The sequence below is a fragment of the Theobroma cacao genome, chromosome 1 (assembly GCF_053813885.1).
Source record: "Theobroma cacao isolate CCN51 chromosome 1, ASM5381388v1, whole genome shotgun sequence".
Lineage (NCBI taxonomy): Eukaryota > Viridiplantae > Streptophyta > Magnoliopsida > Malvales > Malvaceae > Theobroma > Theobroma cacao.
In genome coordinates this window covers 40,969,879-40,995,298 of record NC_142639.1, presented here as the reverse complement: position 1 = coordinate 40,995,298, position 25,420 = coordinate 40,969,879, and the positions used below count along the sequence as shown (strand labels likewise).

The 25,420-nt window shown below is 35.4% G+C and overlaps 6 protein-coding genes and 1 pseudogene across 8 annotated transcripts; 5 read left to right on the top strand and 2 right to left on the bottom strand.

The window, feature by feature from the left end:
- Positions 1 to 1,742: 1,742 nt before the first annotated feature.
- LOC18614351 (spindle/kinetochore-associated-like protein) lies at positions 1,743 to 4,388 on the top strand. Its single transcript, XM_007052069.3, has 9 exons — positions 1,743 to 1,960; positions 2,103 to 2,227; positions 2,387 to 2,499; positions 2,619 to 2,709; positions 2,786 to 2,853; positions 2,929 to 3,034; positions 3,119 to 3,148; positions 3,415 to 3,528; positions 3,941 to 4,388. The coding sequence occupies exons 1-9, from the start codon at positions 1,864 to 1,866 to the stop codon at positions 4,016 to 4,018; spliced, it is 822 nt and encodes a 273-aa protein (XP_007052131.2). The 5' UTR covers positions 1,743 to 1,863; the 3' UTR covers positions 4,019 to 4,388.
- A 1,100-nt stretch (positions 4,389 to 5,488) lies between these two features.
- Positions 5,489 to 6,144, top strand: LOC18614349 (Bifunctional inhibitor/lipid-transfer protein/seed storage 2S albumin superfamily protein). Its single transcript, XM_007052067.3, has one exon. It carries the CDS (start codon positions 5,571 to 5,573, stop codon positions 5,988 to 5,990), a length of 420 nt encoding a protein of 139 aa, XP_007052129.3. The 5' UTR covers positions 5,489 to 5,570; the 3' UTR covers positions 5,991 to 6,144.
- A 954-nt stretch (positions 6,145 to 7,098) lies between these two features.
- LOC18614348 (putative lipid-binding protein At4g00165) lies at positions 7,099 to 7,781 on the bottom strand. Its single transcript, XM_007052066.3, has one exon. The coding sequence runs from the start codon at positions 7,672 to 7,674 to the stop codon at positions 7,267 to 7,269; it is 408 nt and encodes a 135-aa protein (XP_007052128.3). The 5' UTR covers positions 7,675 to 7,781; the 3' UTR covers positions 7,099 to 7,266.
- A 3,217-nt stretch (positions 7,782 to 10,998) lies between these two features.
- LOC108660481 (uncharacterized) lies at positions 10,999 to 11,483 on the top strand. The gene has a single exon (XM_018113888.2). It carries the CDS (start codon positions 11,135 to 11,137, stop codon positions 11,330 to 11,332), a length of 198 nt encoding a protein of 65 aa, XP_017969377.2. The 5' UTR covers positions 10,999 to 11,134; the 3' UTR covers positions 11,333 to 11,483.
- Positions 11,484 to 11,601: 118 nt separating this feature from the next.
- Positions 11,602 to 13,982, top strand: LOC18614345 (flavin-containing monooxygenase FMO GS-OX-like 3; annotated as a pseudogene). Its single transcript, XR_016027165.1, has 7 exons — positions 11,602 to 12,344; positions 12,605 to 12,671; positions 12,827 to 12,976; positions 13,066 to 13,148; positions 13,217 to 13,352; positions 13,492 to 13,665; positions 13,738 to 13,982. The product of XR_016027165.1 is annotated as a flavin-containing monooxygenase FMO GS-OX-like 3 (transcript).
- Positions 13,983 to 14,316: 334 nt separating this feature from the next.
- LOC18614343 (Plant VAMP (vesicle-associated membrane protein) family protein) lies at positions 14,317 to 17,758 on the bottom strand. Of its 2 annotated transcripts, none has more exons than XM_007052060.3 (8): positions 17,557 to 17,758; positions 17,058 to 17,128; positions 16,882 to 16,963; positions 16,586 to 16,701; positions 16,331 to 16,492; positions 16,143 to 16,184; positions 15,323 to 15,400; positions 14,317 to 14,692 (listed from the first exon to the last, which is right to left on the bottom strand). In XM_007052060.3, exons 1-8 carry the CDS (start codon positions 17,606 to 17,608, stop codon positions 14,579 to 14,581), a joined length of 717 nt encoding a protein of 238 aa, XP_007052122.2. In that variant the 5' UTR covers positions 17,609 to 17,758; the 3' UTR covers positions 14,317 to 14,578. The 2 variants fall into 2 exon arrangements, with proteins under 2 accessions (XP_007052122.2, XP_017969376.1); XM_018113887.2 differs by lacking the exon at positions 17,557 to 17,758 and adding an exon at positions 17,388 to 17,523.
- Positions 17,759 to 21,143: 3,385 nt separating this feature from the next.
- On the top strand, positions 21,144 to 23,479 carry LOC18614342 (uncharacterized). Its single transcript, XM_018114200.2, has 3 exons — positions 21,144 to 21,967; positions 22,212 to 22,502; positions 23,057 to 23,479. Exons 1-3 carry the CDS (start codon positions 21,278 to 21,280, stop codon positions 23,177 to 23,179), a joined length of 1,104 nt encoding a protein of 367 aa, XP_017969689.1. The 5' UTR covers positions 21,144 to 21,277; the 3' UTR covers positions 23,180 to 23,479.
- Positions 23,480 to 25,420: the final 1,941 nt, after the last annotated feature.

Genomic DNA, 25,420 nt, shown 5'->3' with positions numbered 1-25,420 from the left:
AATCTTATAAGTAGAAAATATTGACTGGACTCTTTCCCCTGCATTTTTATATATGTCATGCCCATATTAAATGCAACATTGCTGAATTGACTGAATTCTGAATTGTGTTGTTGTATAAAAGAGAATGGTGTAGATGCACAAAAAATTCTCAATATCGTAATTTAATAAAATCATAATCATAATCTAATTCTTATAATCTATTCTCTTGTATATGAATAATCTCAACTTTGTATTTTGAACTGTGTTTTTTATAAGAAAAATGATATATATATTTTAAAAATTTACGATAAATCATATTATAATTCCATTGATTTAACTTATAATAATCTCTACTATTAATATAACTGTTTTGCATAGAATGTGTTTTTAATTTGCATAATCTGATTCCAATTTAGTACTTGGTCTAAATTTACTTTAAGTTTAATCAGAACAGTATAAATTTATCCTTAAAAGAGGGCAGCCATGTGGAGAATATGTGTATGTTTATGATAAAGTTGTACAAAAGGGACATAAGATGCATCACTTCCAAGAGTGTCTCTAGACCAAATAAACTACAGTTTTAATTTAAAAAAACTAACCCTTTAAAATCCCAATAAAGTAGTATACTATTATGAGAAAAATCATGATCACTTTTTATATCTTAATATATAACCTTTTTTTGTTCAACGTATAACAAAACATCCCACATTCGATTAATTTGACATTCCCAAATGATATATATGCTGACCAACTAGTTCCCACCAGACAGCCACATATATATATATATATATATATATATATATATATATAATATTTTATTTATAATACTCAAACTTTATTTTAAGAAAAATTAAAAGGTAAAGATACATAGTCGAAGGAGAAAATAATTTAATCAAATAAAGTGCATCAATTTGGACTGAGTTCCCATCTTAGGGGCAAAGTAGATAAACGAAAAGTGAAAACTAGCTGAATTCAACTCAATTAAATAATAACACTGAACCCTTAAAATATTAATCTTTCTTTGTATGTCTGTTATTACAAGGATGGTTGACTCGGAATGTTTCCTATTTTTTTTCAGAATAAATTAAATTAAGAGTTTATATTTGATACATTATCAATATATAATATTTATACACTATTACTTAATTAAAAAGCATCATCTCATAAATGTATAAAAATAAAAATTTTAAAATTCTCAAAAATATCGATGTGTAATTAGATTCAATGCACTGTTAATGAACTAAATATTGCTAACTTATTATTAGATAAATTTAAAATTGAGAATCTTAAAAAATAAATACTCATAATTTTAAAAATATTTATTTTGAAAGTTTTTTGAACTTTTATCTTTACATTTTTAGGAGATGAAACTCATGTGATTAAATGATAATACACAAAATCCATACACTGACAAAGTATCAAATACAAATATTTTAATTTTAAGATTTTTAACTTTTTGAATTTATTTATTAATGAAATCATAGCAGTTAGTTCATCTATGGATATTATGTAAAATTTATATATTAACAATAATATCAAAATATAAAAATAATTATATACTTCATAGTCCAAAATAAATTTTGCAGTTTGCTCTTACTTGGTGTCAGTGCATGGCCCAATCTCGTGTTCTTAACCTGGTAAACTTTTGCAGGATTGCTTGGGCCGGAGTCTGGTTCTGCCGGTCCATTGGATCTCTCGGTCTCAGATATCAACTTGTCCACTTACGGAACCACTTCCCTTGAGCTCGATCGTTTTCTCTGTAAATGCAATTCCCGCTTCTAAATCCTTTCCACTTTCCCGCCAAATTTTTTCAAATCCCTGAAATCACAGACCAAAACCAATCGGTCCCATTCGTACGCGAGAATAGGATTTTACCAGGGAGAGATGGATCTTAAGCAAGCTGGTTCATCTCTCGACTCTCTGATGTCTTCGTTCAACACCCGAATCGCTGAGCTTCAAGAACTCGTTATTGCACGGAACAGTGAGTCAACTCGAAATTCAGTTCCCCTTCCTTTTTTTTTTTTGGTCCCGGCATCTATGTTACAATTTTTATTTAAATTATTTTTTTTCAGTCGATTCAGAAACCGGCGTGTGAGCTTAACATTCTGCCTTTCTATTTCCAGTGTACCCTGCGAGTAGTGTGACGGATTTGTCGGCGATCGATGCGGCATTGAAGGGGATGGAGCTGCAAGTGCAGGCGATCAAAGACCGGTTGCGTGAGGAAACCGAGGCCATTCCCAAAGCCAAAGTACTTAACTTCTAAATCTTCATTTCTTTCTCTCAATTAGCGGTTTGGTTTTTTAAAAATTAGGGTTCGAAAATAGGGGAATCTTTATTTTTTGTTTAAGTTAATTTGAATATTACTGGAAAATTTGTGGTTGAGTTGAGTTTGTTGTCATGATTTCAGAAACTGATTGCTGCATCGCTGCGGCAGCAGAAGAAATTGCAGAGTATGTCTGTTTATGTTCCTTCACATTTGCCTGAAAAAATGACAACATTGAATTTGGATGGTGATAGAGGGTAATTACATTTATATTTCTTTTCTAATTATATATTCAGGAAACTTTGCGGTTTTAACGTTTTTAGTTGCATTTTCTTATACGTAGAAACATTGAATTTGAACTTTCCTTTTGTTTCAGTTTCGTACCAGAAGCCTCCAGACAGCAGCAACGACAGCAGCCTAATCTGGGTTCTTCAAAAGTCCAGGAGGAGCCTGCTGCTTTACCAAAGGTTTCACTGGTACCACAGTAATAAAATTGATCGATTTTGAAGTTGGGCTTTTTATTTATTTTTCCATTAATGGCAGGAGAAGAAGGGCCGTGGCTCTCCACCTTTATGGTACATAACTTCTGGTGAACTGGATTCTCTGGCATCGTAAGTATGTCTTTCATTTTCAGAAATTTTTGATGCTACAACAAATTCCTTATAAAAGTGGTTGCTGTACTGCAGATACATGAGAGGAAGGCTCACTCTCGAGAAAGTCAATGCAGCTATCAATGACATGGCAACATATGCTGAGGCCAATGCTCAGCTTGTTGCAGCTCCTAAAAAGAAGGTTTATGTTCAAGCTGTTCTTAGTGCTTATTTATGAGGCTATAGTCTTGCTGTCATTGCTAACATATTACCTTTCTTCATGAAGCTCGCGGAAAATCTTTGGGAGAGAGCTTTGGTAAGTGAACCCTAACCAGGTTATAACACTTGATGTTTCTGTGTTGTTCCACTGAATGATACGTTTTCTTTTAAGTTAGCACCATGACATCTCATCAAGAGATGCATCAGAGGTGCTGGTAAGAACTAATGTTTTCGTTTAAAATCTTCTATAACATTAGACACATTTTTTATGTTTCAGATGATTGGCATGCAGCACATTGATGATTAACATAGTTATTAACTGCCGTTATTTGCTAGTGATAGTTTCAAGGTTGCGTTATGCAGGAACTGAGGGATATTGCAACGACAGAAGCTGTAAAGGGGAAGCACTTTTTCCTTGAAAGTGACATGAAAGGACCATCATTGAAGCTTGACAACACTGGAAAAGCCATTCTGACTGTGAGTTCCTTCTTTCCCTTCCTGTCTTTTGCTAGGTAATGAAAGTCCGTCCATGGCATGCAAATTAATTATGATAAATGTTTTGCAGTGTTTTTTGATTAATAGGCATGGATTTATGGTATGTGAGCTAGGACTGCTAAGTTCGTTATATTTTTTATAAGATATATGGGATGAATTTTCAAATAGAGCATCTGGTTTGTCTTACGGGAAAAGAATTCTACCTCCATCTATGATTGTTTGTGCAGCACAAGGTTCATAGTTAATAAGGAAGTGACCCATTTTCATGTTTGTTTGTACGTTTAGCTCTGTTTAATGGTCATCGCGCGACACTTCCATTTTTGTCATGCTATGCAAGTGATGTTTTATATAGAACATGTTGAAAACGCTTGCAGACTGACATGTTGTTTGACAGGTCCTACGTCACCTTGGTCGCATCAGTGAGACTCGGATTGGACATAATCGCGTGATTATTCTTTTGAAGCTTCAATGAATTGCCTCAATTCTATGAACACTGAATTATATCTCGTACTACTCCCTTGTCTCGGACTTGCACTGATGTTGAAATGTGAAGAAGATTCAATATAAGCTATCCAGAGTCCATGGTGAGCAATGGTAAAACTTACTGGGACCTTCTCTAGGAATATGGTTCAAAAACTAAAGAACTCTGTACATCACACTTTAAGATGTTTTCACCTGTATTTAATTCAGAATTTAGGTTTACATAATTGGGCATTGAGTTTGTAGTACGAGGAATGCTGCTTTTGTTTGGGCAGCATTGTCATCTTCTTAAATCAAGCTCAATCTTTCTGAATCTGACTTGCAATGTCATAGCTGGTTAATTATCAACTTTCTCTTCTGTACATTATCGTCAAATTTGATGGCTGTGCCGTAGAAAGAGTGGCAAATGACAGTAAAGAACTTGCCAAGCTGTTATCACATGTGCATGCGGATGCTTCAACTTGTCTGCTTGAAATGATAATGCCCATGTCCTGATCAAGCAGACAGAATCTAGGAAATTTCATTAATTTCTTTTTCTTTTTGGAGATAATTTTTCTCTAATGTTTACACAAAGACGTAGGAAGAGCCAAGTTAATGAAGGAAATTTTATAAAAAGGAGCACAGCCCTGAACGAATTCTTCAGATCATGGATTACAGATTTCAGAGTAATTTTGTAAGGAATAGTCAAAGATATTGATGATAAAACAAGGTCCTAGTGAGAATTTTTATGCCAGATTTTATTCGAGATTTCTTTTGTGGTGAATAATTTATTAAAGATTGAACAAAATTTTTCAATTTTATGGCAGAAAATAAGCTTCTTTCTAGTTGTAGTTGACGACACCTCAAACAAATTCATCATTATAATTATTTGTACTTCTTTTTTTGTATAAATATTATGGAACCCGTGATTGTTAGGAGATTAAGGACGTATGCAGACAGAGTGGCTTTCTTTTTCTAGGAAAATTTTTTGTCAAATTTCAGAGATTTTTTTAGCATATTTCTTGACAAATTGCGCAAAGGAGAGGAGGGAGGTGTCAATTTAGACAGCTCGAATGGTATGAGAAGCTGCACAAGGCAAAAGAGGGTTTTCATCAGTTTGATGGGATCTTGAATCAGGAACAGTCATTTGAAGCGTTTATCTTTCAGAAATGACAGATGTAAACAGGTTAGCCAGGTAAAGAAGAAGCCAATAATGACTTTGAGGATGAAGACAAAGAAAGGAAAGTCTCAAAACAAATAGGGTTTTGGTAGTATTTTTTTTAATGGGGTGGTAGAAGGCATAATAATGAAATCCAGCAGTGATCCGAAGTTTGAAACATGGCTTATTCTCCCAAGTGGCACCGCCAGCCATTGCGGTGTTTTTTATCTCAAATCAAATCTGCTCACATGGGGTCTCCTTGTGTCATATTTTCTTCAATTCCAAAATAAATCAAAATTTCCATCTATATAAACCCTAACCTAGCTAGCTTTATTCACCACACCAAAAAACATATACCTTCCCCTGGCTGTGACATACTCTAAAGAGTACTGTGAGAGTTTCAAAAATGGCTTCCAAGTCTGTTGCAACCACAGCTCTTCTCCTCTCTCTTAACCTTCTCTTTTTCAGTCTGGTCACTTCAACTTCGGTCCCTTGCCCACCAGAGCCCAAGACTCCTAAACACCCACCAAAGACAAACCCTCCATCCACGAGGCCACCAGCTGCAGCCTCTTGCCCAAGGGATACCCTCAAGTTAGGTGTATGTGCCAACGTACTGAATGACTTGATTCACCTCGTCGTTGGTACCCCACCAAAGACCCCTTGCTGCCCTCTCATCCAGGGTCTCGCTGATCTTGAAGCCGCTGTTTGCCTTTGCACTGCCATCAAGGCCAACATTTTGGGAATCAACCTCAATGTCCCAGTCTCCTTGAGCTTGCTCTTGAACTACTGCGGTAAAAATGTCCCTAAAGGCTTCCAATGCGCCTGATTGTGCTTTTGATCTTCATTTCATGATTCTTTCTCTGTTGTTTAAAGCTTTCATTTCGTTTGTTTGTGTCATTCATCAGTTTGATATTGTGGTGATCAACTCGATCCGTACGCTCTTTTTCTAGAAGAAATAAACTTTTATTTATTGGATTTAATGTGCATGGATTTGATTCCGACGATGATCTTACGCTTAACTTTAACAAAGTTCAATCTTTGTTTCAACAGAACAAGATTACTTTCAACCCTTAAAGATCAACAAAATCATGCCATAATTTCGTAGTAGGACCAATGACATGATAGGACAGGGTACGAGACTTTCAGCTTAGCGATTATGAAAACAATATCTGGACATATAAAATTAGAGATCCGACAAAAAAGTTCACGTGGGTAATCTTGAACGAGACAAATTCCCGACTAGAAAAAACATAAAACCAAAGGGTATAATGCATGGTAAAGGACAAGAAACGCAGTTACTGTTCTGGGCGGTGATCTATGACTTTAATCATCCAAAATCCCGGTTACAAACCCATAATGCACGCTTACTGATTACTTAAGTAATTAAACGGTGGCCAAGATATGCAGAGACTACTTGTAAAGGAGCTGGTTCCCTGTGGACTCTGCATAGGGCAAAATGTCAAATGGCATCGAGAAAAATCTGCTATTGATTGCCATTTTTGTCTTCTCTATTATTCTTCTTCAATTTTTTTTTCCTTTTCACTGCAATTTGTACGTTTTACAGTAAGTGAGACAGAACTGCAGAGCCAGGAGGTCATGTGAACTTGAATGAGGGTTGTCAATATTCTTTTATCGTTAAATATAATAATTTTCTAATCAAATTATTAAGTACATTCATTCAAAAAAATAAAAAAAAAAGTACATTCATTCAAAGCTGAACAGTAAATTTAATTTATGTGTGTTGGAACTCTAAGCATAGAACTTGCAGGTTGAAATGAAATACCAGTTTGATTCTGCCAGCTATCAGAATCCCTTTCAGCACAATCCCAATTTCAAGTAAGATTTTGTTTTGTAAGTGCGTGTACCATTAACAATTTGAGCATAATTTGGTTGTGTCTGGCAGGTTTATCCAGTGAAAAGAGAAAACAAGAGGGTTAAAATGTAGGCATAGAATGCTGTTAACTAGCTAAGCATTTAGCTCTAAACAGAACCCCAAACCAGGAATCCTGAAAATAAGGCAAGGACAATTTCAACCATAGTTTTCATTGCTGACACATGGTGCTGTCAAAAGAAACAGAGACAAGAGAGGAGAGGAAGAAATTCTATGCACACACAAATCCCTCCGGAACCTTTTTCCCACACGCATTTATCAGCAAAGTGAGTGCAACAGGTGTTTTGACCTTGATGACTCCAAGCACATTGGCCTTAATCGCAGTACATAAACACAAGGCAGCCTCGAGATCAGCTAGACCTGCAATCAGTGTACAACACTCCTTACTAGGTGGAGTCCCAACGACCTCGTGAACCAATCCCAACCAGGACCCGCAGACCCCAAACTTAAGCGTATCTTTGGGACATTTGGCGGGCTTCTTTGGGACAGAGGGAGGCGAAGGTAGAGATGTTGGTGGAGGTGGGCATGTGACGACCTTATGAGATGAAACGCAAGTGAAAAATAAGATGTTAAGCAGAATGAAAAGAGTTGCTGCCTTCTTACAACCCTTCGATGCCATTCTTGTTCACAGGAAATGAAGAGCAAGGTTGGCATGCACAAGAAATTTATAGAGAAGATTTTGTTGGATCAAGTTTGCGATGCTACAATATGAAGGGATGGTGTAGAAAGCTGGAAGCTTGATTTTTATTTTTTTTGTGTGTGGATTTGTGATTGGTATTGCTCAAAACCTACAAAATATTTGTCCTTGGCTTCACCCTGGCTTGTGGCCCTAATTCGTAGCAGTAAATCTACTAGCACATGGCATTGTTCTACCATCGGTAGAAACAACCAAGATTTAGCGGGTCTCGTTGATTTTGATGAATAAAAATCTTCTTTTTCTATTTGATGTCTCGTTTATAGATATTAATTTTTCATAATTTTACATCACGTGTTTAGTAATTTTTTTATATTAATTTCGTTTTTATTGTGAATTTATGTGTTTCTGTTATCAAAGTTTAGAGTTTAGATTTAAGATTTAAAACTTGAAAGTTAAAATTTTTAATTGATAACGTAAGATTGAACATATAACATAAAATTATGAAAAAAAATATGAAATAATTTAGAGAATTTGAAACTAAGAGTACTATATATAAATCAGGGAAAACAGTGCATAGTAAAATTAAATTTATAGTTATGATTATGATGCACAAAAATCGAATTCCTAGCGAGGGCTAGACGATGGATAGATAACTGCTAGGTTCTGGTTCTGATGTGTCTGAAATCTTTCTATGCCTCGTGAGTTCATCATATATCTTCATGAGAAAACTTGCAGCCGCAAAGAGAGTGAAGAAAGTCATGGAGCTCAACGAGAGTACGAGGATTATGACCTCTGAAGGAGATTGGTTTGGTACAGCGGTGGGATGTCGTACGATCTCCTTGATTATGACGCGAAGACATGCACAAGTCAGAATCGTGAAGAAACATGCCACGAGTTTATTGCACATGGAACAATCGCTTCTATCTTCTCCTCCATTTTCTTTCATCTTTGTTATGCAGATTGAGCTAAGGCACTTGAGCTCTCTTGTGCAGCAATGGCGACGAAACTGGGTGGTTTGACTTTATTGGCCTCGATTGCTTTTATAGGGTGAATCATGAAAGAAAACCTGGAATCCTATTCCATGCAAGAGTAGTAAATACTATAACAGGCCGCAAGGTTGGTGGGAGGGAACATTAGTGCAAAAGTTCCTTGGGTTTTAAGAACAAAAGCCTGGGAATTAGTTAGAGTTTTTTTTCTTTTGAAGTTTATTTATTTGAGTTATTATATAATATTATTACTTAGATAGACTATAATATTATATTATAATGTTGTTTGTTAATTGAAATTAAATTTTTATATCTATAATTAAAAAAAAGTTCAAACAAAGCTTCAAGGTTTGATTACGTTTTTATTTTCTTTTATTTGAGGTGTCGCATGATTTTTTATATACATAATATAAATTTCTCAATATTCAATTCAGACTTTTCAATATATAATTTAGATTTTTCTATAACTTATACAATTTTATATTCTGAAAAATTGACACAAAATGGGAAAATTTAATCCCAAAAGTTTCAGGTTGATACAGGTCGGAAGGTTAGTGGGCCTTTCCAACATGCACCCAAGTCGAGAGGTTAGCCCAAAAGCTTCTTGGATTCTTAAATGCTTGGGCTTTGGGAAGATAAAGTAACTGGCCTTGCTGCCCATAAGCGGTCAACTGTCATGACCTTCCAAGAAACAACTTACCACAAATACCACCTCGCATCAGTTTCTTATTTTAATTGGAAGTGGGTCCAGAAGAAATTTGATGCTCAAGCAAGATAATATAATGGACTTGGGTTGAGCCTTGGAGAAGGGGCAAGCCTGATGTGACCCTTCTCTATAAATGATTGCGGAACAAGGCCTTGGAACAGCACAATGAAAACCCATTTTCACTTGCATAATCTCCTAAAGTTTTTCCTGAATTTGCTCGATCTTTGATCCTTTAAAAGTTCATCATCAACCGAAATGAGTATGATGAAGACTGGTGCCACGTTTCTGTTGGGGACGATGTGCGGGGTCTTTTTAACTCGAGGATTCGAACGTTGCCAACGTCACGAACAAATCCGAGGAGGCAACTGGCGTTGTCCTCGGACTCGTGGAGCAAACGAAAAGAAACCCAGTACTGATGCGCATCCAGGACCGCAAGCAGAGCAACAAACTGTAGCAACACTTGGCAGCTTGTGAATGAAGAAAGTGTTATATGTCTAGTTATCAGAAAAGAATTATGTAGCTTTCTAGTTGATGTGTGTTTAACTGTTTCAGTTCTGCTTAATCTCGTCCGACTCCTTCTTACCGATCTCTCCCTGCCATTAAATACTAAAGGGGTTTCACATGATGTACCTTCTTCAGTTCTTTTCTCCATGCTCTATCTTCTTCATCTGAAATTCCCATTCTATATAAGGCATTTCCTTGAGCAATTTGTTCATGGTTTGAGTTTCTAAATCTTTTTTAAGTATGTGTGAAGGGCATGCAGCACAATTCAGAGATTACGAGTAATAGTTTATTGTCATTGTAGGAATTGATAAGTTGTTTGTTCTACTTACAAAAGGAGTAACAAATGAAAGTTAATTTTAAAGAGAAAAATCTTCCACATTAAGACGATGTTTGGTTAATATTTCTTTGTTTTTTTATAAAAAACAAATCAAAAGAAAAAACTAGAAATATCAATTAAACAATATTTAAGGAAACCATAAATATAATTCAATAATGATAATACTAATCATTGATTAAACATGTATGATGCTTGCAAAGCCAACGTAATCTAGATTAATTAATCATTAATCCTTGCTAATGGCTATGTTAAGGGTTTGATCTTCTTCTTCTTCTTCTTTTCTTGCCCTCCCCCCTTTTTTTTTCCCTGAATTTCTTATTGCGTTGAGATTCTGACCAACCTACTTGCTTCCCACGATCAAATTACTCAAGATTCAAATCAAGTAAATTAACCTGTTGGCTATTGCACAAGGCAGAGCAGTGTATTGTCCAGAGGCAGAATGCTAACTTTATATTGATCAATCCTGTTAATCCAATTGTCCTAGTGTTGGGTAGAACATGATGACACTATAAATTTTTTTTTAATTGAAAACAAGAGATTCGAACAGTCAAATGTTTAGATGCTGATGACGGTACAAAATTTATCATTGAAAAAGGAAAGAAAATCATGTTAATAGAATTTGATAGGGAAAAAAAACCCTTATTGGTTGGAACTACAGTTAATTTATGAACATTTGCCTAAGTGTGAGTTGACTACCGATTGGTTGACCCTTGGGAAAGAGGGTATCTTGTAGCATGACACAAGTAAATTAAAAAGAAAAAAGGAAAAACTTGGGCCATACGCCAATTTGGTGTAGAAATTGCCCATTCTTGTTGAGCCAAGCCACAACAGTAAATAAGCGACCAGTATAGTTCAACGTTTATTTCCTCTCTGCGTTGTTTCTTCTTCCTTGGGATCCAATCGAAAGAGATGGGTATCATAAGGACCGCCTTCTCTGTCATGGCGGGGACGCTTTTTGGTGTCTACCTTGCTCAGAATTATAATGTTCCTAACATCGGAAAGCTCGCAAACACCGGCTTTGTTATAGCCAAGCACGTTGAAGAAAACTACCGCAAACCCAGAGCTAGCACCAGAATAGATGACGACAACGGCGGCGCTTCTAAATAAGAACATGTTATAAGACCAATAGATAGGGAAAGGGAAAGGGAAACTGTAATTCTTGTTTGAAGATTTCTGGGTTTATTGAGTCTTTTTCGAATGTAATATTTACCCTTCACTGGGTTATTGGAGTAGAACAGTTGATTATCTTTTTTTGTTATCTGAGGCTTCATCTTTGGATGTTGTTTAACATTTCAGTTTCACAGCTTTGACATTTGGCTGCCAGTTCAGGCCAAGAGAGCCAACAAAAGTAGCGATGCAGATCGCAATCCTGATGAGCCCCACCATGTTAGATTAAACAATTTGAAAGTATCTGGAACTAAGCCATGGCAACCAAATTATGTACATCATTAAAAATTATTTTTTGGATAAATTAAGGTTTTCGCTTGTGGCTTAAGAAATTCGGAATCTGGCGGTGTAAATGATAAAAAAACCCAACTTTTTAATAGCTAGCCTCCATCGTTGAAGTGCTTAAAATGGCACAATCTTATAACGTAGCGGTCATCGGAGCTGGCACTGCAGGGCTGATGACGGCCAGGGAGCTTCAAAGAGAACGCTACCGGGTCACGGTCTTTGAAAAAAGCAATAATGTTGGTGGCACATGGCTCTATAATCCACGAGTGGCGACCGACCCTTTGGGCATTGACCCGAATCGGGAAATAGTTCATACTAGCCTTTACAGATCCCTTCGAGTTAACCTCCCCAGGCACATTATGGGCTTCTTGGACTATCCATTTGTGAAGAAAGAAGGTGGGGATCCGAGATCTTTTCCGGGTCATGAAGAGGTGCTCAGGTTCCTTGAGGATTTTGCTCGGGACTTTGGGTTGGTGAAGTCGATTCGATTCGGGCATGAAGTGCTTCGAGTTGAGCAAGTTGATGAGGCGAGTCACGAGTGGGTTGTTGAGTCTAGGACTCGAGGGACGGAGTCGAGATGGGAATCAAGAGAGGAGGTGTTTGAGGCTGTGGTTGTTTGCAATGGTAAACACACGGAGCCAAAAATTGCAGAATTTCCAGGTACTTGAATTGATGCTACAATCTCAACTTACCATCGCTATTGCTGCTTGGAAGTTTCCAAATCCATCAGTATTCTTTCCCAAAGTGGCAGCTTTGTTGTTTATTTATGATTCTATCTTACCTGATCTCTACATCTCATTGATAGTAAAATCCCATCTGTTTTCTTCCTCCCAAAGAATTAACACCCACTTTCATTCCAATGTAATGTTTTCTACTTTTAACTCCATTACCAGGTTAAATTTTCTCTGTTTTGTCATGTTTTAGGCAGGATGCTTGGCCAGGATTGCAAATGCATAGCCACAACTATCGGACTCCTGAACAGTTTGAAAATAAGGTATTGGAAAATACACAATCAAAATTCAGTATTGCTCTTTTAATTATCAACCTGCAGCTCTCTTTAAGGCTGAAGCTGCGACCCTGATATTAATACATGGGCTCGACCAAGAGAACACACAGGTTGTTGAATTAATTCTGGGTTCTGGCTGACAGATTGTGGTAGCAATCGGGAACGGATCAAGTGCCAGTGACATCTTGAAAGAGGTCTCCCCTCTTGCAAAACAAGTTCATCAGGGTGTTAGAGGACCTGGTTTCCAGTTGAAAAAGCTGGAAAATCATAAGAACACTTGGCAGCATTCAATGGTTTCGTGTTCATTTTACCAGCTAAGTTGCTTTTTGAAGTTAAACCTTAAGCGGGTCGTTTTTCCTGATAGATTGTGACTTTCTTGCAGATTGAATGCGCTCGTAAAGATGGTAACGTGGTATTCCAAGATGGATCAATTGTTGATGCAGATGTCCTTATCCACTGTACTGGGTATGTCCAAAAATAATTGAATCTATTCTTTCCTATACTTTTTTCCTGATAAACAAAATCTCTTGCAGGTACAAATACCATTTCCCATTTCTTAGATCAAATGGGATAATTACTGTGGAAAACAACCGTGTTGGACCTCTGTATAAACATGTTTTTCCACCAAGCTTAGCTCCTTGGCTTTCTTTTGTGGGACTACCTAACAGGGTAAACTTCTCTCGTCCATTTGTTTGGAATGCTTCCGAAGCATTATATTCATGGCTAATCAATGTTTCTGAGCAAGAAAAGTGAACTTTCCAGTCCTGTCACTATGAGTCATCTATCTAATAGTTGTTTACACAATCAGACAGTGCCCACTCTAGTAATAGAATAACAAGCGAAATGGGTGGCAAATGTTTTGTCTGGCAAGGTATAGCTGCCGACCCAAAAAGAGATGGCGATTTCTGTTCAAGAACTTTACCGTCGGATGGAGAAGACTGGATGGCCCGCGCATCAGACTCACAACCTTTAGCAGGACAAGGTTTCCACTTTTCCCAACCAAAGTCCATCTCTCTCTTTCCTCTTAACGTCTTTATTGTTGTCTTGGTGGCAGTTTGACTATGAAAATTGGCTTGTTGCACAGTTGGACTCGAGGCCACTGGTAAAGTGGAGGGAAGTATGTTTTTCTCCATGAAGGAAATTAAATCATATTATGGCGACAATTATCGGGATACATGGGATGTTTACAAATGGGTACATGAGATAGATTCTTCCAATTAACTTCCACAGACGTTTTGTACTGAATTATTCTTAAGTTAACCTGTTATCCTTTGAAGAGGCAATAATCCTTTCCCCTTTTTCTTCCTCAAGTTCCAACCAGTATAATGCTACAATCTGAGGAAGATGAGCTTCTTTGTCCCTCTCTATCTCTTTCTCTACTTATCTCACACACATCTAACCGCAAATATCAAGCAGGAAAGAAAAGATAGAAACAGGGATTACAGGAGAACTTTATCAGATATTATGCCAACATACTTCCAGGGTAGTCACTGATAAACTGTTTCTGGAAGCAGAGACGGGATGCTTCAACAAGGATTCCAATGTAGCAGTGTTGGAAAAATGCAAGCATCAGCTTTGTTCAAGCTGCTCAAAATACGAAATTATGAAGGAATGAAGGCATTACTCGTGGAGCTGCAAGGAAAAGGCAAATTCATTAAGAATATCTTAGTTTACATAAGCTTTTGCAACTATCTAACCACCACAGACTCAATTCACCTGTTCAAACTTGAGCAATCAATCATTTCACTATGATTAACACATTATCGGGGCTACGATTTTTACACACTAAAAGGCAAGGACCTAAAAGTCCAGGACAAAAAAAATTAAAACAAGGCAGCCAATTACTGCTTGCACCCAGATTTTTGAATAACAGATGGTTCCAACTGCAGTTCTTCCTAAACTCTCTTTATGAGATAGCCAATCAGGAAACCAAGAAGACCAAGTAGCACCACAAACGTTAGAGAGAAGCCACCAGCACGACTTTTACTAATTTCTTTTCTCATCAGTTCCTGCATGATGAATGTGTTATGGCAAAGACGTAATGAGCATAAATAGGAATAAATTACAGTTATAAATTTATACAAAAGAGAATCAGCAAGAAGAATGAGAACAGGAAGACTACAATGTGAAACACCAACACATAGCAGCATTCCCATAACAAGGGATTACATCGGAAAAATGAAGGGAGAGGTGGAGACAAACAAAAAGGGTTAAAGAAGGAATATTTCATAATGTCCTACAGACATGGTTATGGAGGTGAGCAGAAAGCAGTAACAAGGAGCAATATTAACTGCAAAGCAGTCATTATGCCAAAGGCAACATTAAAATCTTGCTTTAATCTCTTCCCAAATTAAATTTCACCGCTTTGGCATGCCCCGGGTGGGGGTCAGGGTGGCGGCCTAAGGGTGCACTTTGGGGGAAAATATGGGGCGCAGTGTGGTGGGAGGGCTCCCCACAGCATTGCACTGGTGTGACATACAGCACATTAGAGTTGGGGTGAGACCAAACAGAATCAATGGAAATAGGACATCAAAAAAGATGAACATAATATATCAGAGACCATGAAAGGTAACAATAATTGATACTCTCAGATGCATAAAATAATCAACACAAAGATATCTGCTAGTGTATGGTCATACCAGTTCCTGAAGTAGCCTCTTATTTTGCTGCAAAGCAGAAGCTTTCTCGTCTGTCAACTTTGAGATCAGAGACCATGCCTGGAGATAAAAGTGCATTTAAAACAACCCTATAAGAAAAAGGAAAGTAGAACTGCAGAACAACTGTTAAAATCATATCTAAATGATGGATATGAAACAGGGGAATGTTAGCAAATACTGCAATGTGTCATGTTGATATAATTTTCGTTATATGAGAAAGAGTTTGATGATATCTCAACCATAGAGCTAGTTTCACCTAATTAAATACATCTCAACCATAATGATTAATAAAAACATTAATGCACGTACAAATATCAGACGTGAGTATGTCACAAAATTGCATGGGTTATGAATTAATTTTCTAATAAAGATTAATTATCATTCAGCCTTACAAAAATAAATATCATGAGAAGGTAGAGAAACTTTAATCCCCCACATATGTACCCTTCTTTATTCTTTTGGCAGGATTTTACTGTCATTCATCACTACACACTTTAAGTATACCTAGAACATCTATTAGTTGCAGTGAGAAGATAATTCCAAATGAGTCTAAACTAGGTTATTATAAGTGCAATAGGCATAAAGCAAATGGCAAAACAATAACATTCACTGCCTACATATTTGAAATGCATATTTCATATTCTGAAAACAATAAGGAGATTAGATGAGAGGGAAATGTTAAGGAACCCAATCAGTCTCAGAGATTACAACCATGAACCAAGATAAAGTGATAATTATTAAGATGAAATGCTTATTTATAGAAAAAGTTTGATATTAACAAAGCAACAGAGAGATGATATACCTCTGAGGACTTTTCTTTAGTCTCCTCTAAAGATCTTGATACCTAAATTTTGGTATTAATTGAGCAACAAAAGAACACAAAGTATATCACTAATGGGTAATGCCATTCTCCATTAATAGTTGATAAAAGCAAGGGGAAAAGAAGAGATAATATTTTCTTTCCTGCCAGCAACAACACAAGACACTTACATCCTCATATGATGCAACATTTTGGTTCCCATTTTCTTGCATAGATGCTCTGGGAGGAGTCCCCTCCTCAGATCCTTCAGGAACAGGAGAGGGGGGATTAGCAGGAATGTAAATGACCCGCAATTTGAATTCCTCCACAACCCGACCATTTTCCTTGTTAAACTGCATTCCAAACCGCACCAATTTACATCCAACCAACATAAAGCAGAAACCACAAAGTTGACAAAAGAAACATCATAGGCATAGCCATCATACCATTTCTGAAGTTACGTCCTTGTTAGTTGTACCATCTGGAGCAACCACACTCTGGAGGAGGAACTTGTCCCTGCACTGCATATCAGGAGGTGCCTCCTTTTGAGCTTGCATCGTAACTGCAAGGGTTAATTCCATATCAATAAACCAAGAAGAAATAAAAGAAATAAGGTACATTCAAGGACACAAAAATGGAACAAGACAATTAAACGCAAATGAGTTAGCTGCCACAGGGATCAAAAGCATAAACTATAAGGAAACAACTCTTGTTAAAACTTAATAAATTACAGAACACTTACCAGTGACATTACATGTACTTCCAGGTAGAACAACACCAGTGTTGGGACGGACACAATATTTCTTGGGGTTGGTAGTTTTAACCTGTTAAAGAATGTTAAAAGGGGAAAATTTCATATCATACAAGCATCCAATCTAAAATCCAATCACAGTAAAATGAAATGAAACAATCAATTACCTTGAAGGCAACATATTTTTCTGTCTTGTTGGTCAATTGCATAGAACATGTACTTTGCTTCCTCAATTCAACTTTGAAATAACAAGCCACGTATTCCATAGAAGAAAATAAAACCCAAAAAAAAAAAACTTCAATTAAAAATTCAAAACAAAAAAAAAAAAACTAACGTCTTCCTTAAACAGATTAAAACCTAAATACTACTGTTAATTTATGCCTAGGTTTAAAATTTACTAAATCTAGTATCATTCTTCCGATTTATCTCAAATTAGGGAATATGATGAGACAAATAAAGTAAGTCAACCAAATTATACTTGCATAAAATGAATAAACCTTCGTTTGGCATGATCGAAATGATCTTCACGAAACTATTACATCAGATCGACGTTCCAAACATTCCTTATTTGGTTTCCTTTATTTCGCTTGTTTATGCTTTAACACCAAACTTAAAGAAAACAAAGCATCAAACTGGAAAAGGAAATGCAGGTGAGAAACAACTTACATGGGAATTTAAGCTCTGTTGGTTGAATATTGATAAGATCCCCCGTACTCATGGCTCCTTATCAACAGACTTACAAAAAGAAAAACAAATTCTCTTAGGAAAGGGAAAATAAAAACAAATTTAGAGATTGTGGGGAAAAGGAAATGCTGGAATCTGCGGAGATCGTGAAGAAAGAAAGGGCAGAAGGAAGCAGTTTCAAAGGTATTTTCCTTTATCATTTTTCTTTATTTGGTTAAAATGATACTAATTTCACTTGGGGGTGATGTCTGTGACCGTTCTTAACCGTTGATCATGATAACGCGCGTACTCCTATAAAGTTTAGCGTAAATCAAGCAAACCAAGGGTAAAAAATGAATTTCAAAATGAAATTGTGGGAATTTTGAGTTTTTGGGCCCATGCTATAATTATTGGTTCTATACTATTTTAATTTTTTCTCAAAAACAGAACTTCAATCCTTTTTTCAGGAAAAATAATTAATGTAATGAAGACCAATTGGACATTATATAGTATAGTATTTTAAAGAAAATATATCAAAATCGACATTAATCTTATAATCTTATTATAGTGTCTAAAATCTCAATTATCAGTGTATAAGATAAATTTCTTAAAAATTAATATGAAATCACTCTAATATCTCGTGCATGATACATATAAATCAATTAAGATTTACTCTTTTTAGATTACACGTAAATGAAAAAATTTTCTTACATAAATTTTTTAGAGTCTAATATTTTTTTAAGATTTTTTTAAAATTACGAAACCATTCCAATATCTAATCATAATCTAAATAAATCAAATCAAAATTTACTCTTTTTTAATTACATTAAATAGTAAAAACTCCAATATTTTTATCCTTAATTAGCGAACTTCCTGCACACGATTGGTAGTATGCTTAATGACAAAAATGGTTACTATTAATAAAGTTTTATGTAATATGTATTGATAATGCTAACATTTTCCTATTGTCTTAACATCTTTTTTCTATTTTTCATAAAAAAAACACTTGAATTTTATAACATTATCTTACTACTTTTCTATATGTAAAATCTAATAGTAGTGAGCTTATCTCGCAAAAAGCAAATTAAGCAATCACAAAATCACAATCCCACATGCCATTTGTTCATGCAAAATAAAGAAAATTATGGCATAATTGACTTTGTAAAATTCATGACTAAGGGTGAACAAATTCAAATAAGACCAATTACTCATCCAAATTAAATATGATTTGGGTAAAATAGTTCGGTGTAATTGGTCAATTTGATTAATTCATTCAAAATGTTTGATCAAATTGATTTTTTTGTTGGTTCTTGACTTTAAAATTTTTTAACCAATCCATCCAAAAAATCAAACTAAATTTTTTATATTATATATATTAATATATATAATATATTTTTTATATATTAAGAAGAATTGATAATAATTTTTTTTTGAAAAGTGAATTGATAGTAAGGTTAATTAATAATTACTTAAAATGTATTAGTTTATTATACGTGCATGTATGAATCATAATCATAATAATTTAATATTAGTTATATTTATTTATAAATCTATATTAATATAAAATTACAAGTTATATATTTTAAATGATATAACTTATATACTAATATTATAATATATGATTGTAAATATCTTACACATTAATATCTAATAATTATTACACCTTAATAATGTTTCGTAATATAAAATGTTATGAATCTATATAATTGTATAAATATATTATATATACATATATTTAATTTATACATAAATATTGTTATAACTTATAATAAACTTTATTTATATTATTACAATTAATAACTTTATTAGCTATCACCTTACTTTTAATAACATATTGTTTATAATTAGTTATTATTTATACAAACTTTGATATAAAATATAATAACATATAAGTTGTATAATTAATTTCATATGTATATAATAAAATAATATATTATATATATACATATATTTAATTTATACATAAATATTACTATAACTTATAATAAAACTTTATTTATATAATTACATTCAATAATTTTATTAGTTATCGTTTTAATTTTTTAACATATTGTTTATAACTAGTTATTATTTATACAAACTTTAATATAAAAATTAAAACATTATAACATATAAGTTATGTCATTAATTTCACATATATATATAAAACAGTAATGCATATAAATATATACTATATAAAAGTAACATGTTACTTATACTTATTATGAATAAGTAATTAATACGTTATAAAATAATAATTAATAAACAATATATTATAAATAAAGAACAACATAATATTGGTTTTGTTTACAATTTAATAATATTAAATATATTGTATTATACATTAATATCTAATATATTATAAATATCTAAGGATATTATTAATAATTATTTATTATATAGTAAAGTTTAATATAAATATATTAAAGTTTATTTTTATTAATAATTATTCATTTATTAATAAAATATAAAATGTTTAAACTTTACTTAATGGTCTTGTGTTAGTTTTATTTTGTGGATGTTAATTTTATTATCTTTGACTTTTTTGTTATGTTAAATCTTGAATGTTAATTTAATAGTTTATATAAAAAGACATAATTATGTAAGTGAAGGAAAAAATGTATAGTTTTTTTTATATTTATATTATTTGTATATTTAGTAATTATGAATTAAGTTTATAAATTTTAATATTGTAATTTATAAAAAAAATAATAACATTTTAATTCATTGGTCCAAAACTAAATTGATCGAACAAATTATATGTTTGATCATTTTTTAAAAATGTTTAGTTCATTTAATTCTTAAATATGACGAATCAAACAACTCAATTTATCAATTTGCTCATTCTTATCTATGACATACAAATACCCTTTTGTAGTTTCAAAATGATTCATTCTCTTTATCCCTCCCTTAAGTGTTGCATTGAAATATGATAAATTTTTATCATAAGTTAAGCAATTAATTAAATGAGTTACAAATTATATAAATGATTAGTTAAATATGTCATAATTAAATCTTAAATAAAAAATAAAAAAAATCAAATTTTAAATAAATTAAGCAAGTTTAGTATTTTTTCAAATTAAGTTTATTATATTTAAGATAATAATTTTTTTTATTTTAACCGTATCGATAAAAGTAAATCACAAAATACAATTATTCTAAATATAAACCTACTTAACTTCAAGTCGTCTTTATGTTATATTATGATGTGTCATATTTATAAAATGCATTCAATAATTAAAAAATGAATATGAAAAAATATCATAAATAAGTTAAGTTTGACGTACTAAAATTTTTTTCTTTCATTATTGACTTTATAGTAAAAATTCAATGCAATAAAATTCCATGGAACATGATGAAAAATCATGCATACTGCTCATGCTTTTTTCTATTTTTGAAGGAGTTTGTTATTCTAATATTTAAATGAAGCGCTTGCTTTCTCTCTTTTTGATTGCCAAAGCTACTTTCATTTTTTGCTTTTTTTTGAAAAGCAGGTCGGTCATTTCATAATTAATCCATGCTCATGTAGCTTGTCAACGTCAACAATCACCCATGTCATCAAAACAACCCCCTCCGCACGCGGCGAATCAATGCTCCTTTGGACCGTTCGCTACCACCAGCTGTCACACACTCTTCGAATTCCCCATTTTACCCTTCTCACCCCTGACACCATCGCTTTCACTGCGCCACCACACTCCACCAGTGAAACTCCCTGCTCTCCCTCTCACTCTCTGAATTAGCACCCATGTCTATCGCCGGAGCACTCGACCTTTTCGATCATTCGCCATCCCTTTTCTCTCTGTTTTACGAAGAGCCTGAGCTGTCATTTCCCTTTTATGTCTTTGAGCCAACTCCCGTCCTCTCTGGTTTATTTCTTTCACCTTTTGATCAGGCTTTTGATGCTGTTACAGATGTGACCCGCCTCTTGGAAACGCCGCTTTCGTCTCGTTATCGGAGGATCGGAGCTACAGATGAGTTGGAACTGTGTTCCGGGGCTTTACTTGATCGGATTTCTGGTTTGGAGTTCGGTACCGACCGGTTTAAGCAATGGGATAGGAAGTACACGTGGAAGGCTGAGATAAAGAGTTCGGATAAGAGTGAAGCAAACCGGAAGTACCAATATACGTCTGAGATCAAGGGTTTGGAGGGGAGGAAGTACGAGTGGACGGCTGAGATTGAGAGTCCGGAGAAGAATGGGACTGATGGGAAGTACAAGTGGACAGCTGAGATGATCAAGGGAGGGAAGGTGGGAAACGTTGAGAAGAAGAAACAATGCAAGGTTGAGATTCAAGGTACGCAGAAGAAGGAAGTGCCACTCAAGATTAAGGTGCTGGGATCCCAAGCGGTAGGTAAGGAGGAGACGAAAGGAGAGTGTTCGGTGCGTGTGGTGGAGATCGAAGAGCCTGCTGATCACGCGGCCATGCTTCTCAGACAAGTAGGTGTTCACTTTTCAAACTTCACGCCTCTCCGTTCGACTGTTTCTTGTCTTCTTGATCAAAGCCACACGTGCACCACACGTGAACATAAAGAAAACACCCACTTTGTCTGGGATCTTTACAACTCAAACATCATATTTTTGGAGGTTTTAATTTTTAAATAAGTAGACGATAATGCCATTGAAACTATATCAATAGCTGTTGGCTTTTGCTGAAATTGAATGTATTTGTGAAACGTGAAAGGCTTTCGGAAGGAGAGCTGGAGCAGTGGCCAGATTAAGAGGGAAAAGGAAGGTATTATCACCGGACGAAGCGGCGCTGGTGATAGAGAGGACCTTCAGGGCGTATCTCATCCGTCGGTCAAAGGCTTTACGATCTTTGCGAGAGCTGGCCGTGGCAAAGGCTAAGTTGAAGGAAATCAGGGCATTGTTTAATAACTACTCTTACAGGCAGAACATTGCCCGCGATGCCGAGGGGCGCCAGCGCTTCTCTGAGCGTATTATCGCCCTTGTCCTTACCGTTGATGCTATTCAGGTAGTGTCGTTCTGCTTTTGCTTCGCAATCCTCGTTGAATTCTGTTCTGATTTTGTTGTTTCGTTTGCTTAAACATATGATCAAGAAAATGTTAAACATGTCTATATCGTATTGTCATTCATAATGTTGATTACATTTGGATATTGGCATGGGATATACCTTTTAATTCAATTGACACTGTGGATTGATATTGTAGTCTTGGTAACAAGGCCGGACTCTTTATTATAGTTATAGTCGAGGTCAACAGTCCTTTCTGTAATCTTGTTATTGAACTGTGCAGTGTAAGTTCAATTTTCTTAGTTTAGATAACAGTTTCCTGAACTTGATTTCTCTTGATATCTAGGCTCTTGTTCTTGTTATGTAAAGGAATTTTTGCCAACGGTCTCCTAGCTAAAAATTTGCACTAGTTCTTGTATTGATATTACATGAATGCTGTACGTGTTGTATATTGAGTTAAGATAAGAGAATTGAAGAGTTTTATAGTTTCAACTTGTTATACTTTGTTCTTTAAGATTCTGTTTTGGTTTCATGCCTCATACTTGTTCTGTATCTAGGGTGCTGATCTTATGGTTCGAGGTGCAAGAAGGTCCATGCTGGATGAGCTGGAAGCAATGCTAGATGCTGTCGACCCCAATCCTTCTGGTAAACTGGGTTTGTTAAAGTGGCAAGCAGTTTGATCTGCCTGAAATTGCAGGAGTGGCAGAGGGTTTTATATGCTTGATCAAGCAGAGAAGCATGACAAATAATGCCTGTGAAGTGTGTTTATGATCTTTGAAGTTTGCTTTTCTAGCTGGTGAACAGCTTGCTGATCTAAATAGTCCTTGTGTCGTTGGTGTCAAGGATAAATGGCACTGGAACTTCCCAGTGATCTTTTATTAGTAGCATGGTGGCATCTGCAGTTCTGTTTTGTACATGGACTAGTCTGTGAAACTTTATTCTATAATCTATGTTATTTTGTGTGTTCCTCCCCTTTTCAACCCAATGGTGTTTTCTGTCCGAGAATAGTTGGAGAAGGTCGGAAGTGGAGCTGGAAGTCAAATACAAGGCCAAATATGAGGCAGAAAAGTATAAATAATGCCTTCAAGAATCACTTGATTGCCTATGTTTTGTGGATTGCGAAATGGTCAATCAATTTATACTTGCTGCAGGGAATTGATTTAGCAGACAGAATATATATGGTGATGGTTGTCCTTGTATGTGTCACCTGGTCGTTCCTGGTTCTCACCAAGTGCTCTTCAGCCTGTGCATGGCAGTTCCTTCACCCCAATTTTTTAAATTCTGGAAGTAGGCAAAGATGGATGAGGCTTTAGACCAACACTGGGGCTAGACCCCAGCCCTGCTGCATATCCACCCCCTAAGTGGGATGGGGGAACCATCGAGGCCAAGCCCAAGGTCCCAAGCCTTTAGTCTTCAGTCGTGAGCAACTGATTTAGCCAGGAACATATTTGATTGATGCCTAACATTTATCAACAATGGAAGTATCCATGCTATTATTATTACTCTAATGGCCTTGTTGAGTCTCTCCCCGGCGTTGGAGGAACCATCGGTTATTCTTTGTTTTTTACCAGGCATCAAAGTTAAAATGACTGCAGAAGCTTTCACCAGAAAGGTAAAAACATAGAGGAGGAAAAAAAGGAGGGTGACACGGCGGGCCAGGCAAGAGCCTGCAGTCGTTGAATTTGGGCTCTACATACAATTACAGAGAAGTTAAAAGCGTGTAAGAAAATGGTGAACGCATTTATCCTACATTGGTCCATAGTCTATACACGGCAGCCGATGCGAATGCAACCTTACTGTAATTTCTGGACCCATTTTAGATTGTGTGAATGAAAAGAAAATCGGCTTGTATCTTCATTCCTTTTCCTGTCAGAGATTTTGAACAATCAACAGCACCAGGCAATGGCATTACAAAGCCAGGAAGAAGCACGTAAATATATAGCTACAAGTGAGATCGATGGCGATTAACTGCGTTTACTTATTACCACTTATGCAAAAGCTAGAGCTGGAGGAGCATGTCGTGGTCCCATTTTTTACTTTTCTTATGCTAAACTCCAGGAGTGGTGACACCGTAATAATTTTTTTGCTTCTTTAAATACAAACGTCGGTATGCTTCAAAGCTATTCTGAAGGCAACAACTTGTATTCATGTGGAGACATGACAAAAGGCCAAATGCAGATCCTGATACGTGGCAGAAACCCACAGCAGGGAGGATCAGTAAATGCCAAACACTTGTCCTAGCATCAGGTGACCCAATTTTTTCTATCAACCTCTCAGATTCCAAAAGGATATTTCTCTCATCCTCAACAGACCTTAAAAGAACTTAGTGAAAAAACATTTGGATTCCCTAGCTCTACCTGTTCACAGTTCATCTCATTCGATTATATTTTAACGAAATCAGCCATGAAGGCTGTAGATGTGAGAGAAAATACAAGGAAAAACATTTTGGGGAAGGAGAAATAAATGCGAACCCCAAGCTATTCTATATTGCCTCGTCTGTCCATTTTGATACTGGAAACAGCTAAAAGAAACATGGATAGTGTTTTTGGGCAATGAAACTGGCAAGACGGGTCAATTGGAATTTTGAAGAAAACACATCAGGAAGGGAACATGCTGGACACCTAACTACCAAAAGATTAGGTTTGCCCCAGATGAAGCATTGAATGACACTCACCATTCAGAATCCAAATAATCAATGTCTTCCTCCAAACCCATTATTTCTTGTAACAGTCCAAGTGCTTTTCTTCATAAAAGGATTGGCAATTTGGCATCTTACTCCCTTGTCTACCAGGTTCATTCTCATTCCCTCCCCCCACAACTTGCTCTACTGTGCCATGAGAATTGGCATTATCTAGCTGTAGAGCTTAAATGGAAGAGTCAGCAATTAAAAGCTTTCTTTCCAACCTTTTTAGAAAAGAGGG

What these genes read in the sequence shown, in the direction of transcription:
- LOC18614351 (XM_007052069.3), top strand. Translation starts at nt 1,864, where the DNA reads ATGGATCTTAAGCAAGCTGGTTCATCTCTCGACTCTCTGATGTCTTCG. An exon ending in AGCCTGCTGCTTTACCAAAG is followed by an intron (nt 2,710 to 2,785) that starts GTTTCACTGGTA and finishes CATTAATGGCAG; the next exon opens with GAGAAGAAGGGCCGTGGCTC. An exon ending in GAACTGGATTCTCTGGCATC is followed by an intron (nt 2,854 to 2,928) that starts GTAAGTATGTCT and finishes GCTGTACTGCAG; the next exon opens with ATACATGAGAGGAAGGCTCA.
- LOC18614349 (XM_007052067.3), top strand. Translation starts at nt 5,571, where the DNA reads ATGGCTTCCAAGTCTGTTGCAACCACAGCTCTTCTCCTCTCTCTTAAC.
- LOC18614348 (XM_007052066.3), bottom strand. Translation starts at nt 7,674, where the DNA reads ATGGCATCGAAGGGTTGTAAGAAGGCAGCAACTCTTTTCATTCTGCTT.
- LOC108660481 (XM_018113888.2), top strand. Translation starts at nt 11,135, where the DNA reads ATGGGTATCATAAGGACCGCCTTCTCTGTCATGGCGGGGACGCTTTTT.
- LOC18614343 (XM_007052060.3), bottom strand. Translation starts at nt 17,608, where the DNA reads ATGAGTACGGGGGATCTTATCAATATTCAACCAACAGAGCTTAAATTC. An exon ending in AAGTACATGTAATGTCACTG is followed by an intron (nt 16,702 to 16,881) that starts GTAAGTGTTCTG and finishes TAACCCTTGCAG; the next exon opens with TTACGATGCAAGCTCAAAAG. An exon ending in ATGTTGCATCATATGAGGAT is followed by an intron (nt 16,185 to 16,330) that starts GTAAGTGTCTTG and finishes ACCAAAATTTAG; the next exon opens with GTATCAAGATCTTTAGAGGA.
- LOC18614342 (XM_018114200.2), top strand. Translation starts at nt 21,278, where the DNA reads ATGTCTATCGCCGGAGCACTCGACCTTTTCGATCATTCGCCATCCCTT. An exon ending in CGGCCATGCTTCTCAGACAA is followed by an intron (nt 21,968 to 22,211) that starts GTAGGTGTTCAC and finishes GAAACGTGAAAG; the next exon opens with GCTTTCGGAAGGAGAGCTGG. An exon ending in TTACCGTTGATGCTATTCAG is followed by an intron (nt 22,503 to 23,056) that starts GTAGTGTCGTTC and finishes TTCTGTATCTAG; the next exon opens with GGTGCTGATCTTATGGTTCG.